The 13,725-nt window shown below is 44.8% G+C and overlaps 1 protein-coding gene across 1 annotated transcript in view; it reads left to right on the top strand.

The window, feature by feature from the left end:
- Positions 1-2,777: 2,777 nt before the first annotated feature.
- ENPP6 (ectonucleotide pyrophosphatase/phosphodiesterase 6) overlaps positions 2,778-13,725 on the top strand; it is a gene marked incomplete at its 3' end in the record, with an annotated part of 30,621 nt that continues 19,673 nt past the window's right edge. The window contains exon 1 of the mRNA XM_080343847.1: positions 2,778-3,742. Coding sequence (XP_080199973.1) covers positions 3,487-3,742 — 256 coding nt within the window. The 5' untranslated portion in view covers positions 2,778-3,486. The remainder of the gene's footprint in view (positions 3,743-13,725) is intronic.

Raw genomic sequence — 13,725 nt, 5'->3', positions numbered from 1 at the left:
TTCTAGAAATTGAAACAAGCTTTCTGCCAAGAGGATTTTCTGATCAATATAAGTGCTTGAGAATCTTGTCTCAAACAGGGTTTGGATCAGTGGGGTATCTACTCATGCACAAATTGTGTTTAGGGATTTTCATTCCTTTATGCATGCCTCTTCCTAAATCTGCTAACTAGTGCTAACACCAGCTCAGGCTCTGATAGCTTTTGTAAGAGCATTTGTATAAAAATATTGTTGTGCTGCAGACTCCAAGGCCATCTGGGGCTTTGTGCAGACAGGGTGCTTACAAATGAATGTGAACCAAAGCAAATCAACATTGCTTGGCAGGGATGAAATGTATTGCTAGGGTCTGTCTCTGCCAAGCTAGACTGTTTGGCTCCTGTCCCACTCTTCAGGGGGATTGTCTGTCAAAACACAATTTGGTATTGTGCAGTGTCATGGTTACATGGCTCACTACTCCTTTAACCCTTCTCAAGCCTTACACTCTTGTTATTTGTTGAGTGGAAAACTGTGAATCTCCAACTCTTAAAGCAGACCTCAGGCTGTGATACCTTGCACCAATCGTCCTGCCACTGTGTTGGTTCATGTAGAACTTTCCTTTAGGAACTGTCAACCAGTAGATTGCAACCCTCTTGAAAGGAAGACGTTATTTCTTAACACCATGAAATAATAAGGAGACATATCTTTGTATCATCTCATGATGAAAGCCTGGCTTCTTGGCCTAACCACCTCAAAAACCTGTTCATCCTTTCAAGGTGCGAGTCCAGTTTGGACACTTGATTGTCTCCTCTTGGTAATCCCATCCCTTTATGAACCGCAGCTGCTGCTTCTGCTGAGACCTGCTAGCAAGCCCAGAAGCCACTCATTAGAGCACAAGCCAAGACATCAGTGTGAATGCCCTCATGGGTGTGCCAGGAGGTGTATAATCATATTGCCCTCTCCATTTCTTGACGTGTTTCTGAGTTCATTCAACATAAATACAGACATAGTAAATCACCACAGTGCCTTGGCCAAGACATGTCCCTATAGGTAGCTCTGAGTCTGTTACATATGTTTTTTCTATAGTGGAAATCCTCAGTAAGCACTGGTAGAAGTGCTGTCTCTGAGCACAGGTTCTGCAGGGCCACCTCCTGTCCTGGATGCCCGCAAGGGGCAGCAGGAGAAGGACATGTGTATTCACTTCGGCAGGTGGGTGAAGAGGCAGATCCTCAGCTGAGACCCCGTGGAGCCTGGAGACGGCTGAGAACAGCGGTGTCTCTCCATAGGTAGGACATGCAGCACGTGCTGTCCTGCAGGCAGGCAGCTGCCTGCACTGCTGCCCAGGCTGTCACGTCGCCCGCCAGCCCGGCGTGCAGCTGCAGCCTCGGCCCCGGCAGGCAGGGCAGCGGCAGCCTTGCACAGGCTGGGACGCCGGCGAAACGCAGCCAGCTGTCCGGGTCATGCAGCCTTCCTTGCAGCTTTCCTCTGCAAAAACACAGGGCAGAACTGACATTGTCAAGATGATAATAGCTAGCAACACAAGGCTCCAAGGAGTAAAGGCTTTGAGAAAGGGGATAAACCCCTGAAGGGGCTGGTTTGATCACTATCTTGCTCTAAAGATCCCTGGGCTGGAGCTTAGAGAAATGCCCTTAGTCCTTGGTTTAGGCTTACTTCTGATGTGAGAGTGCATCTCATGTGCTGGGCTTTGAGATGGGGGATGGAAAAAGTGGCACATAAAAAGAAAAAAAAGAAAATGAGTGGCTGGGCAAGTCATAGAGAAGGAGAGGTCCGTAAGGAGCACATTTAGTCCACTGGCAGGGAGGAAGTGTGAGGAAAGTGGGAAAGTGAGAAAGTAGGAAAGATTGACTGGGAAAGTGAACACCAGCATAGCCAGTGGAAGCATCTGAGCAGCCCTGCACCCCTTCCCCTGCCAGGACATCTTTCTTGAGCTGGAAGCCCTGTGAGAGAAGGGCAGGGACAGCACCTCTCTGGTTGTGTCTGGGAGCCATGATCTGCATCTGCAAACAGCTGCTCTTGCTCACAGGTGCTGGTAGCCAGTACAAAGCCATGCAAAAGGCAGGTCAGGGCACGAGGCGGGTTGCACAGTTGTAAAAAAGCTTTTGGGACAAGGGATGCTTGAAAGCTGTCTTGCTGAGCTTGCATCAACCATGTGTTTGGTAAGAGCTGATTAGACACACTGGACGTAGAATGGGGAGTTGTGTGAGGAGCAAACAGAGGTTCAGACATTCCCACTGGGGCAACAGACAGCTATTGCAGCCTTCTCCAGATGTAAACACCTGCAAGGGGCCGTTCCCACGATGAGGGAGACATGGACTGGGAACACCCCTCCCCAGGGCTATATGCTCTTCCTCACGCTGAGAAAGTCAAAATTTACCCTTTCCCCATCCCAGCTCTGTCCAGCATGTAGCTCCTCCTCACCTGCAGTGTTTCAGAATGAATAAAGCACTATGAACTTCTTTTACTTGGGAAAAAGGAAACACAACTCAAGTAAAGTAAGTTAATATGCAATTACAGTATACAACAGGTCCTGGCATTGCATTAGAGGTATAGTTGGTCTCATGTGGCTGGCAGGAGAGTAACCTAGTGATTACTTGTGACTAAAATGTGAACAATTTTTCATTTTTAATATGAAATTTAGCATCATCCATCTCCTACTAATAATGACAATAATATTAACAGCCAGAAGATAAATGTATCATTTGTTCTCTGTAATGCTGAAAACTAGCTTTTTCAACTATTGCATCAGGAGCTGGGTTAGTCCCACAGCAGCACAGAGTGAAGAGGACAGTCCCTCCTGGGGACCTGAGTCCAGGCATAGTTGAGCTCACAGGTACAGCGGCACCATCGAACCACTCCTGTATCCCACCTCCCGAGGTGTGGAGGTGCTTTGCCTTAATCTCAGTCAACGTTTCTATCACAAGCCGCTGCCAGAAAGTTAAGAAGAAAGCGCACGTTTGTGTCATTGGAGATGTAGCGCTCTGTTTTAAAGAAAGTGGCCTCTCTCCGTGAGAACCCGGTGGGTGCCGGGCCGGTGGGCGGGAGGGCTCCCCTGGCTGCGGGCGGCGGCGCGATCGTGGCCGGTCCCTGCGGCCCCTCCACCGGGGAGAGTCCTGACAGGCTCCGTGTTTCCCCTGTGGCTGCGAAGTTTTCTTTCTTTCTTTTCTTTCTTTTCTTTTCTTTCTTTCTTTCTTTCTTTCTTTCTTTTCTTTCTTTTCTTTCTTTTCTTTCCTTCTTTCTTTCTTTCTTTTCTTTCTTTTCTTTCTTTCTTTCTTTCTGTTTTTTTTGTTTTTTTGTTTTTTTGTTTTTCTCTGTAGCTGGGAAGTGCCGAGCTCTTCACTCGAAGTTAATCATCTGCTTACAATTAACCTGTGACCTCCCACACCCGCGGGGCCGCGCTGTAGCTTTAAGGCGGGCAGTGGAAGCGGGAGGGGGGACACAACAGTGCCAGGTCCAGCTCCGAAGCTGCTGCAGATCACTTGCTCCTGCCCGGCTATGGGGAGCCGCAACCTTCTGACCACCCTCCTGGCCGCTGCCCTCGCCTCCCTTCTGCCGCCCCCCGCCGCCCCCTCAGCCCACCGCAAACTCCTGGTGTTCCTGCTCGATGGCTTTCGCTTCGACTACATCGATGACAGCGAGCTGGAGGGTCTGCCGGGCTTTCGGGACATTGTGAACATGGGGGTGAAGGTGGATTACATGACCCCAGACTTCCCCAGCCTTTCCTACCCAAATTACTACACGCTGATGACGGGTGAGTACCTTGCATTTGCTGTGATGCTCCTTGTAGCTGCCAGGTCCCTGTGACTTTTTCCTCCAAAAACGCAAAACAAACACAAGTTGTGCTTTTTGCTGAGAGTTTAAAAGCACTGAGGCATTATAGCTCAGTATTGCTTGTCTGAAAACTGCTCTGAACTTGGAAATGCTGCTTGTAGCTGATTTTTGAAGTTCTCCTTTGCTCTTGAGCAGTGCTGTCGGGTCCCTACTGGCTGCCCCTGCAGCAGCATGGCTGTCCCAGGCTCTCCAGTAGGAGAACCGATGGGGTCTGCTGCATACAGAACATAAAAATGAGTGGAAAATGCATGGAAAATGAATACAAAGCCTGCTCACAGACTTTCTAGTTAGTAAAAGTGTGTGTTAACTGAGGATAGCTAAGAGAGTAACTTATTCTCAACCAGGACATCTGAGTTCAGTGTTAAATTTGGTTTTAAGCTGAACAGACTTTCTGCTTTTACAGATCCCTGTCTTAATGTTGCCCCAAGTCCTTATATATGTAAAATAATCTGAAATAGTCAAATAGACATTGAGGATTTTTGCTTTTGCTCCCTTACACTTTCCTTACACTTTATGAAGACAGTCATAATTTTCATGATGCTGATTTCCTTTTAATCTAAACAGAGCAACACATGATTACAGTGACACTAAGAAGGTGCACAGAGTACAGCTGAGCCCTTCACATCAGAGAAAGACACCCTGGAAACGACATTTGAGCTTAAAAAACCCAAACAAACAACACAAACAAAACCAGAAAAGTTTTTCTGGAGTTCCTGTTTGTTTTTGTTTTGTTCTGGGTTTTGTTGTGTGGGGCTTTTGTTTGTTTGTTTTTTCTCCAGAGTTATTTAACAAACAGGACCTCCCAGCTAGCAAGCAGTGAGGAAAAAAAATCTGTCCTTTCCAAAGATATGTGGTATCTTCTGCTATACTTGGAACAATACAATGCCCAGCAGTCCATATACTGCTTGCTGGGGAAGCAAATAGATGCCATTGTAAGACAAAAATCTGACATCAGTTGTGCCCAGCTTGTTTGGAAACCACTTAACCCCTTCCTCCCTAACTTGGGAGAGGGACACCTTTCTCTTGCTCACAGATCATAAAATTGTAGAGGACAAAACCATCACAGTTTTTTTCATGACCCGATGCAAATGAATGAAGACAGAGCAAATGTCACAACTGAAAGTAGAGATGTCACTCCACTGTGGACCTTGTTGTTTAAGTGTATGTAGGCAAACTGGCTTCATGACTCATATGTAAAAAGCCCTCAGGTGAAGTTGTTAAAGAGAACAGGGAAGGCAAGTGCTTTCTCTCATTACCACATTTAATCACCAGTCCTATTACATGTGTATGTGTAGAGTGAAGTCTATAATCAGCCTTCTGAGGAGTTTTGAAAACATCCAATTTTGTACTCTCAAACAAGTTTTGTTTTAGATTATGAAACAGCACTACTAGACGTCACATTTTTAGGGTGTCAGAGTTGCTACATCCCAGCTTGAACCAAAGAGATGATCTATGAGACCAAACTCAACTTTCCTTGAAAATTTCCTGGTCTTCATGATGAGGATCTCAATGCAAATACAACTTATTTGCAAATAACAATTCACCTTCATAACATGTGTCACAGCAGTGTTAAATAGGTCAGGAGCCAACCAGGGACAAAGTGAAGAATATGCCCAAAAGAGGGTCCAAGACTACACTTGAGCACTCGGGGTGTTAGTGTGAGAGATTAACAGCCCAGACTCAGTGCAGGTGAACCAAGAGACACTTTATTTCTGCAAGGCACTTGCATTTATAGTTAGTAGCTGTTGTACATGCGTTTAACTTTCTGTTTTAATTGGCTTATGCTAGCTGTTCACGCGCATAAAGTTATCTTGTGATTGGTTTACTTAATCTTGCACGTGTCCTGGTGTTTTGGCTAACACAGTGTAAATATCTTTTCTTGTACAAAAACATTCTGGTTTCTCATTCTATTTTGGTCAAGGTTGTTGCAGTAACTCAATATGACTGTCTGTAAGATACTCCACATTAGTGAACCCCATGGCTGTGCCCTGGCATGACAGCAGGGTAAATCCCATGGCTTCACTGTTCTCTCCCCCAACATCATGGTGCAGTCTCCACAGAAAGGAGATATTATGTTTTAGGTGATGGTGGGGTTATGACTGTGGGGCACATGGCAGATGTAGCATTAGCTGTGTTCAGTCTGTACACGGTCAATTAGCAAAGCTGGGTCAGATTTTTGGAAAAAATGCAGCATGGCAAGGTGACTTGAGCATCATGCTGTAGTGACCCGTTTAGGGCTGGTAAGTTATCACCTCACCGTCACTGCTCTATGGGCACAGGAAAGTTTACATTGCATCTCACCAGTTATGCTTCTCCTCTATGGGGAGGCACATGACCGTTCACTGGTTTTGTTTCTGTTTGCAACTGGGATGTGCAGGACTTAAATGTTGCCACAGTTTCTTATGGAAGATCAAGAATTACAAGGACAAGCTAATCTTCATGTCTGGTCCTACAATGCTGCTTCATGTGCTGTTAAGAAACTCATGTTTTAACCTCCAAATTGCCATATTTTAGCATTTGTGAACGCTGCTTCATAGAATATTGGCTTTTTTCAGCTAAATCAGGTTAAGAAATTTTGGCCCTGCCTATACACTTCCACCCCAGCTTGTTCATTATATCCCACCACTTTTCCAGATAAACACTCTTGTCCCTTCTTTCTCGGCTCATCCACAAGGCCCAACCTCCACTCAGGAGCATACACGACTGCCAGGACAGTGTGTGCATGAAATAACTGCGGTTGGCATGTATTTCTCTCTTGCCTCTATCCCTTCCCATGAGCAAGGCTTCTTCTTTCTCTGTACTCGCTTTACCCCACATCCACACAACCTGCATAACTCCAGAGAGTTTAAATTGTTACAGAGAGAAGTTCTCCCTTATTTCGGTGGCTTTGGAGGAGGACAACGGACTCTGTTCCTCAGACACCACCACTGTTGAGACAGGTCAGTCTCCTCAAACATGAACTCACCTCCTCTCCCTGTCCAGACCTGCAGACAGAGGTTATGGAGGTCAGCAGCATCCGCCCCACCAGGTCTCAGTGCAGATGCCAAGCTGCACTTAGCAGCCCTGACAGAAGGCAGCTTTACCCTGCAACAGGCAACCAGCAATCAATAGCACACACCACAGCTGCCCAATTATCTGTAGGATCCTCTAGTCATTTTATTTTACTTTACTGATGATTTCAAGAGGGCAGCCTAGCTGAATTTAATATTAATGAGAAACAGCAAGCTTACTGAGATTTTCAAAGCTATAACCAAATAGATACAAGCATAATTGATGACTCTGTCTAAAAACAACCAACTAATGTGTGCTAATGTGAAGCATACTCTGTTTGTTGAGACCAGGTACCAAGTAAAGCACAGACACAGCGGGAGGAATAGGGCCCAACTTAGGTAAACGAAATGGATTAATTTTGGAAGGAAAGTGGAGAGGGAGGTGACTCTGCCTGTGGTCACACAGTGCTGCAGGGCAAAGGCAGAGCTCTCCATGGGTCCCCCTTCTACTTAAATCTGCTGCTGCTGTTAACCTCTGAGAAGATATTTGCTGGAGCTTCCTCAGATGACATAGAAAGTGTCAGCCCAAAGCCTGGGGCCTGCACAGAGGTCATTTCCCTACCTCAACATCTACAGCAATTATGAGAAGTAAAACCAGAGCATAGAAATGAGATGAATGCTAATGGTTTGCCTTCTTCATATAAAGTCACCCGATGATTCAGAGCTTAGGGAGAAGCTTCAATCTTCCTGCAAGCCATGGCATGGCGTCATGACCTGCTATTTGCTTGAAGAAGCACCAAACAACAGCCAAGTCACTGCTGGAACAAAGGATCTCACTGATGTGCAACTGGAGAAGTTGTTTTGTTACAGAAATCTGGTGGTGTGCAAGGTAGCCCACGGATGTACTGGTTTAAAATCACACTCTTTGAGAAGCAATTTTCTCTAACAACTTCATTCATGCTATGTTTCTGTTTTGGCTTCCACAGTGGCATAAAGACTGGTTCTTGGGTGGTTGGGTTGTTTTTTAGCTACTAGGCTGAAAACTTACCTGGTGTCCTAGCTCTCTGTGCTCCAGTTAGGATATTGTAGTTGTTGACCTGAAAGATGTAGCACAACACATTGAACTAGGTAAAATGAGCTGTTGTTGCTGACATGTGTGTTTGAGACCACTTTGCAAGGCTTGACGTGGGCTTGGTAAGAGATAGGAGGAGTCCAAATACATGTATCCCAAAAGGCTTACTTAATCACACCATGTGCTGTTTGTTTTGCAAAGAAAGGAATTAAGACCACAAGCCACCTCGGGTTTTTATCGTGTGGGGAGCTTTTAATATTTCCTGTTCTTTGTCTCAGTCTGGCTCTGCAGGGGGCTCTCACGCCAAGCTAAATGGAAAGTCTGAGGTCTCCCCACAACCGCGGTGAGCATGAGTTATTGCTTCAGAGCATTTTGTGCCATATCTCTTGGAAAAAAAGCTGCTCATGCTAAGGAGCTTGAATCTCCCTTGCCTGCCAACCCACAGGTGTTGGGGGTCTGCTGGGGGATGTCCTGCACCCCTGACCCCTGAGCTCAAGGCATGCAGGGGCCCCTCACATTTCTACCCCCAGCCAGCATAAACATGGGTGGATGGTATCACATATGAGTTGGAAAATAAGGGAGAATTTGTCTTCCAAGATCCTAACAACAAATGAGGTCTTTTCTGGCAGGTCCTCCACAAGGACACGCCAGCACCCAGTCAGCTGTACCGCCTCATGTCCAAGAGCCGTATTTGTCTTGGCCTCCACGGGAAGCAGAGGGAGTCCCTGATCACAGAGGTGGGTGGGTGGGAGAGGAGCCAGCAAGAGGCCTCTGAGTCCCCTTTTGGACAAGACCTGACCTTAAGTACTTGGCAGAGGGGTGTCTTGGTTTACAGCACAGCATCTCCACTCTCCATCCATGCAGAACCTGAAGGAAGCCCCGCCTGGTGGTGGTTCTAGCAGATGCCTTATTTCTGCTGCCCAGTTAACAGTATCCAGACTCCTGCCTGGTCCAGGGCAAGTTGCTGACAACCTCTGTTTATCAGTAAGCAAGTTTTTAACTAACATCAACAATATCTGCATATTGTCTGAGGCTTAAAAAATGAAGGCGTAGGAATACAGCAGGACAATGGATTACCACTACTAATGAACTGAAACTATCTTAATTTCACTTTCCAAAGTAAGAAAATAAACAGAAGGACACAAAAACCATGATAAGTGACAAAGCAATTGGCATTTTTATTTTTGCTCCTCTTTTAACCATCATAGATACCATCAGCAGCAAAGATTTAAAAAAAACCTGGTTGTGACGCACACTTTTAAAATCAGTCTCTTCTTGGACTCAGTAGCTTTCCATTTCTAAAATTGCATGTGGGGAAGAAAAAGAGCATGAAGAGGTCTGTGGTAATCCTATTAACTGGCAGGGAAGGCACACTGTCCTAGCAGGGACAGGCTGGAAGAGAGAGTGGGAACCAGGAGGAGTTTTCTTTTTCACATTCTTTGTCTTGCTTTTAGTCAGCACCTGCAGAAAGGCTGGAATACCAAGTGCCAAGATTTTCCTCTTTCACATATACACAAAATTTTGTAGAAAAAAAAAAAAAAGTGGTGTTTGCTTTTTACCAGTTTAAAAAAATGGAAACACTTTCAAAATGGAGAACAGCAAGTTTTCTATAACATAAGTTCATATGCTACAAACTGAAGCACTGTTTTTTCCTTCTTAATAGCCACAGCCTCACAGCTCACCACTTGTATACCTGCTATTAGCAACAGTAAGTGGATGTTCACCTATCAAGGTATTTCTTTGCTCAGAGCTAAAGTCACAGGCAATGAACATAAAACTGCCAGAGGCTCGTACCCTCTCTAAGGGTGCAGGCAACAGCTTTGCCCATCATTTTCGCTTGGAGCTGTGCTGCCCTCAAGCTGTGAGGTCATCAGGGCTCCCAGCCTGGTCCCTCAGCCCACTGCTGCCACTCAGTTCAGGAGACTGACTGGCAGCTCAGAGCATCTGCTCCACAGGGACGCAGGACCTGCCTTCCTGCACATGCAAGCATCTGCAACTCCTAAGCTAGATGCTTTGCAAGCAATTTTCATGCACCCCAGCCCTGGCTCCGCTATTGAAGCATTGATTTAAGAGTTTCACATTCTTATTAAGTGAATCACCTTCAGGAAAAAAAAAAATGCTGTGTATAGCAGAGATTTTCCTGTGCCTTTTGATGTGATCGTATTTGGAGTGCAAAGTCTCACCTAATGGAGGCTAAGGTGTTTCTGCCTTGGGTTCATCTGGTGTTGCAGGTCATAAGAAATTGCAAAGACTTTGCCAGCAAGCTCTTCTGGGAACATAAATTGTCTGTGCACATCTTGCAGGTACCATTTTTGCCTGGGGGCCTGCAGATGGTAGGGACACTTTGCCCAGACCAGAGCTCCCCCCTGACTTCTCATGAGCCCTGGTCTTCTCCAGGCCACTTAAGGTTTAACACACAGGGTTTGTTTTTTCCCTGAGGTCTTTCTTTTCAAAGCAGGACAGATGACACACAGCAGGGGAAGAGCAGAGCAAGGCATATATAAAAATAGGCAGAGCTGACCCCCATCAGGATGTTCTTCTCACAGAAGGTTGGGCTCAGTCCTTGGGGATGGCAACACCACGCACCTGCTCCAGAGCAAAAATACAGTGCTGGGGACTTTAAAGTCCTGCTCTCTTCCTTCTCCCAGCAGGCGCGGAGCATTTCCCAGAGCAAGTCATCCAGCAGGTCTGTAGGGGGTTTTCCCAGCTTATACAGCCCCATGGCAGCCTGTGCTTGCGTCATGCCCTACTGGCCTTTCCTGGGGAGTGGGGACATCTTGATGGGAATGGCCTCACTGTCACAGCAAGACATGTATATAATGTTGCATAAAACATGCAGGTAAATGTGTGTACTTGTGTTCATCATCTGGTGGATACCACATGGGTACAGATTATGGTACCTATGCTGCATTGGCTAATATAGACACTGCAGGTTCTCTGATTAATCTGATTTGCTCAGTGCAGAGGTCATTTACCTCTGTTTTGTTGCCCCATGCACCAGGTGTGGCATTGCGCAGCTGCCACACACTGCTGCTCTTACAAAAAGATCATTGGGTGTCTCAGAAGAGCATTTTCTCTTGTAGATTTAGACACATGTGGTCCCTGTATGATATATCATGCCTACTGGTGATCCTACGCGCTGTCTCTGCAATCAGTGAAAGGCCATCAAAGGAGGAAGAGGTCATTCCTGTAGTAAGCACTACAGGAACACACGCTCTGGTTTCTAGATCTCACATATGGTCAGTGTAGGGTCCACAGCACTCAGCACTACTGTGCTGTTGTTCTGGGTGGCCAAGTGGCCACATGTCTGTTGCAGTGTGTTTTGTAGTTGTTGGTTGGTTGATTGTGGTTTTTTTGTGTTGTTTTGTGGTTTGTTTTTTTTTTTTAAATTATTAGTTTTTTTAAAAATTATTTATTTTGTCTTTGTTTTGCATAGATTCATTTGAATGCTGACAAAAGTGCCTGGATGGACAGGAATGTGCTTTAGACAAAGCCAATGCTGTAAGAAATGTAGTGTCCAAGTAAGCTGTAGCACGTAGACTTGCAAAAGCTTTTGTTGGCTCTCTTCCAGAAGGATATAGCAGTTATCATATTCCTGGGAACTATGCCCTCTTTGTTTTCCTCTGCTGCTTGAGGAAGGGGTGCTTTTTACCACAATTGCAGTGAATTTAAATAACGACATCTGTATGCTGAAATTGCTTTTTGCTCTGTTTCTACTTTTGAAACTGTTAAGATTTGATTATAGATGAAAGCTGCGGAATGGAAGCAATAAAAGTTCAGTGTGTTATGGTAACTGTCTGACACCATGTTGCTATTTTGATAATAATTAAAAAGGAGATCACCAAAGGTCATTTTCTCATAATGGAGAAAATAAGTTACAACAGGGAATGTAAAGAACTGGGGTTCTACACGTGACTGAAAAAAAATTTGGGAAGTGACCTTAATTCTGTGTATGAGTGTCTTTTGAGGGGCAGAAATGCCAGCTATTGCAGGGTTTTTTAATCTAGTGAGCAAGGCACATAATAGCCATGGTTGAAGATTAACAAAAGTCAAAAATAAAAATAGAGACCAGGCATACTTTTTGAACAATGTTTACTGATAATAAATATTGGGATGAGCAACCCAAGGAAGAGATTGAGTAGCTGGTTATTGATGTCTTCCAAGGAGGTCTGGGGTCTTTCTGGGACACAGGCTTCAGGCAAGAAGACGTGAATGGCTCCAGGTAGCATTAACTGGTCGTGTCTTGTGGTCTGTTTGCCCATCTGATCTTCCCTTCTGGTCCTGTGAACCAGGGATATCTGTGATGAAAACTGATACCTTACAGTCTTCCAGGCCTCTTTTCCAATATAAAAAAGAGGGTGATGAAGTCCATAGAAGAATGAACTTGTCTGATGTGGAGATCAGAAAAATATTGTCATCTGTTTAAGTGCACACAGTTAATTAAACTTCCCAGCAATGGTACAAAGAACAATCTCTGTTCTGTTACTTACAGAGGTGGGCAAGCTGATAGCAGACCTTAAATCCTATGGGGACCTCACATCAGTAGCAGCTGGAGCTCACTGTTTCTATATGAAGACTATATTATACATAGTACAATATGTAACCTACCAGCTTCAGCATTGGGGATTTTTAAAAGCTCTTTTAAGACTTAGAGCAAAGAAAGCACTTGACATTCTAAAGAGGACAGATTACTGCCCATCCAATCCAGCAGTTCTCATGTATTAAACCAGTTTGGTTTAATATGGTAACTGGTGACTGCCACAAATTGAGACTGATTTTCTCCACTGAGGAGGAGGAAATGTTTTGCATAATTGAAATACTTTGTAGTAGGGAAAGAGAGTTCAAAATCCATTTCAAGGTCACATGTGCTCAAAGTATACAGAGTCCTCTGCTAAAAATGACACCTTTTCAAAACAAGGATACCAAAGTTATTTCAGTTCTGCTCAGTCTTACAATAATCAAAGCCTGTTATCTGAATCCTTGCAATATTGTGACTCACCAGCTAATGATGAAAGTGTCTTGCACATGCATCAGTCATTGCTTTTTAAGATATGGAAATAATGAACTAGTACAACTTAATCTTCAACATTTCTTTTCCCATTTTTGTTAATTAACTCTTAAAATAGAGTAACTTCTGACAGTTACAGGAAGTGGAAAACATCTCTCAGCTATTATATATTATTTTCTTGTAATATAAAGTTGTTCAGGTACCCCAAGGTGCAATAAGAGGATGAAAAAAGTCTGATAAAATGATTGATTGCTGTCCTCACAACCAAGAGCAAAGCTTGTTCATGTAAAAAAGAAAAAAAAGAAAAAGCTAATGATAACAGAAAATAAAAGTAGTATGTAAAGGTTTTAGCCTAGTTTTTGCTTGTTTACAGAAAAACAATGTGCCCTATTGATAAAGGAGAGGGAAAATCCTAGTGTCCCAAACTTTATTCTATGTTTCCAGATTATGCTCTTATCCCTTCTCGTTCACAGGCAGCTTCCCACAGCCCTCTGGGTCTGTGCGCTGGTGAGTACCTTAAAATAGCCTCAGGCTTGGCAGATGTTGCATGCATAGGAGCCAGGCATCAGCCAAACATGTGTCACCCACTCAGGCTGCTGCTGCCGTAGTCTGTGTGTGTAGGCTGGGTACAGCACACTGAGCAGGCCATGGGGTGTGGGATTTGTTTCTTCTGCCCTCAGCTGTCTACGAGTTGGCTGTCTGGATCATCTGGTGTGATCTTTCTCTACAATTAATAGAGAGCAATATGCACCTCCAGAGGATAACTCCTCCCAGATACCTTAGATGCCTGTCTTAGGATGGCATGATTTGCTTTCTAGAGGTGCCTCTTCTTC

This window comes from Nesoenas mayeri, assembly GCF_963082525.1.
Source record: "Nesoenas mayeri genome assembly, chromosome: 4".
Classification (NCBI taxonomy): domain Eukaryota; kingdom Metazoa; phylum Chordata; class Aves; order Columbiformes; family Columbidae; genus Nesoenas; species Nesoenas mayeri.
The sequence above is the reverse complement of the archived record's forward strand: the minus strand, read 5'-3'. Positions and strand labels throughout refer to the sequence as shown.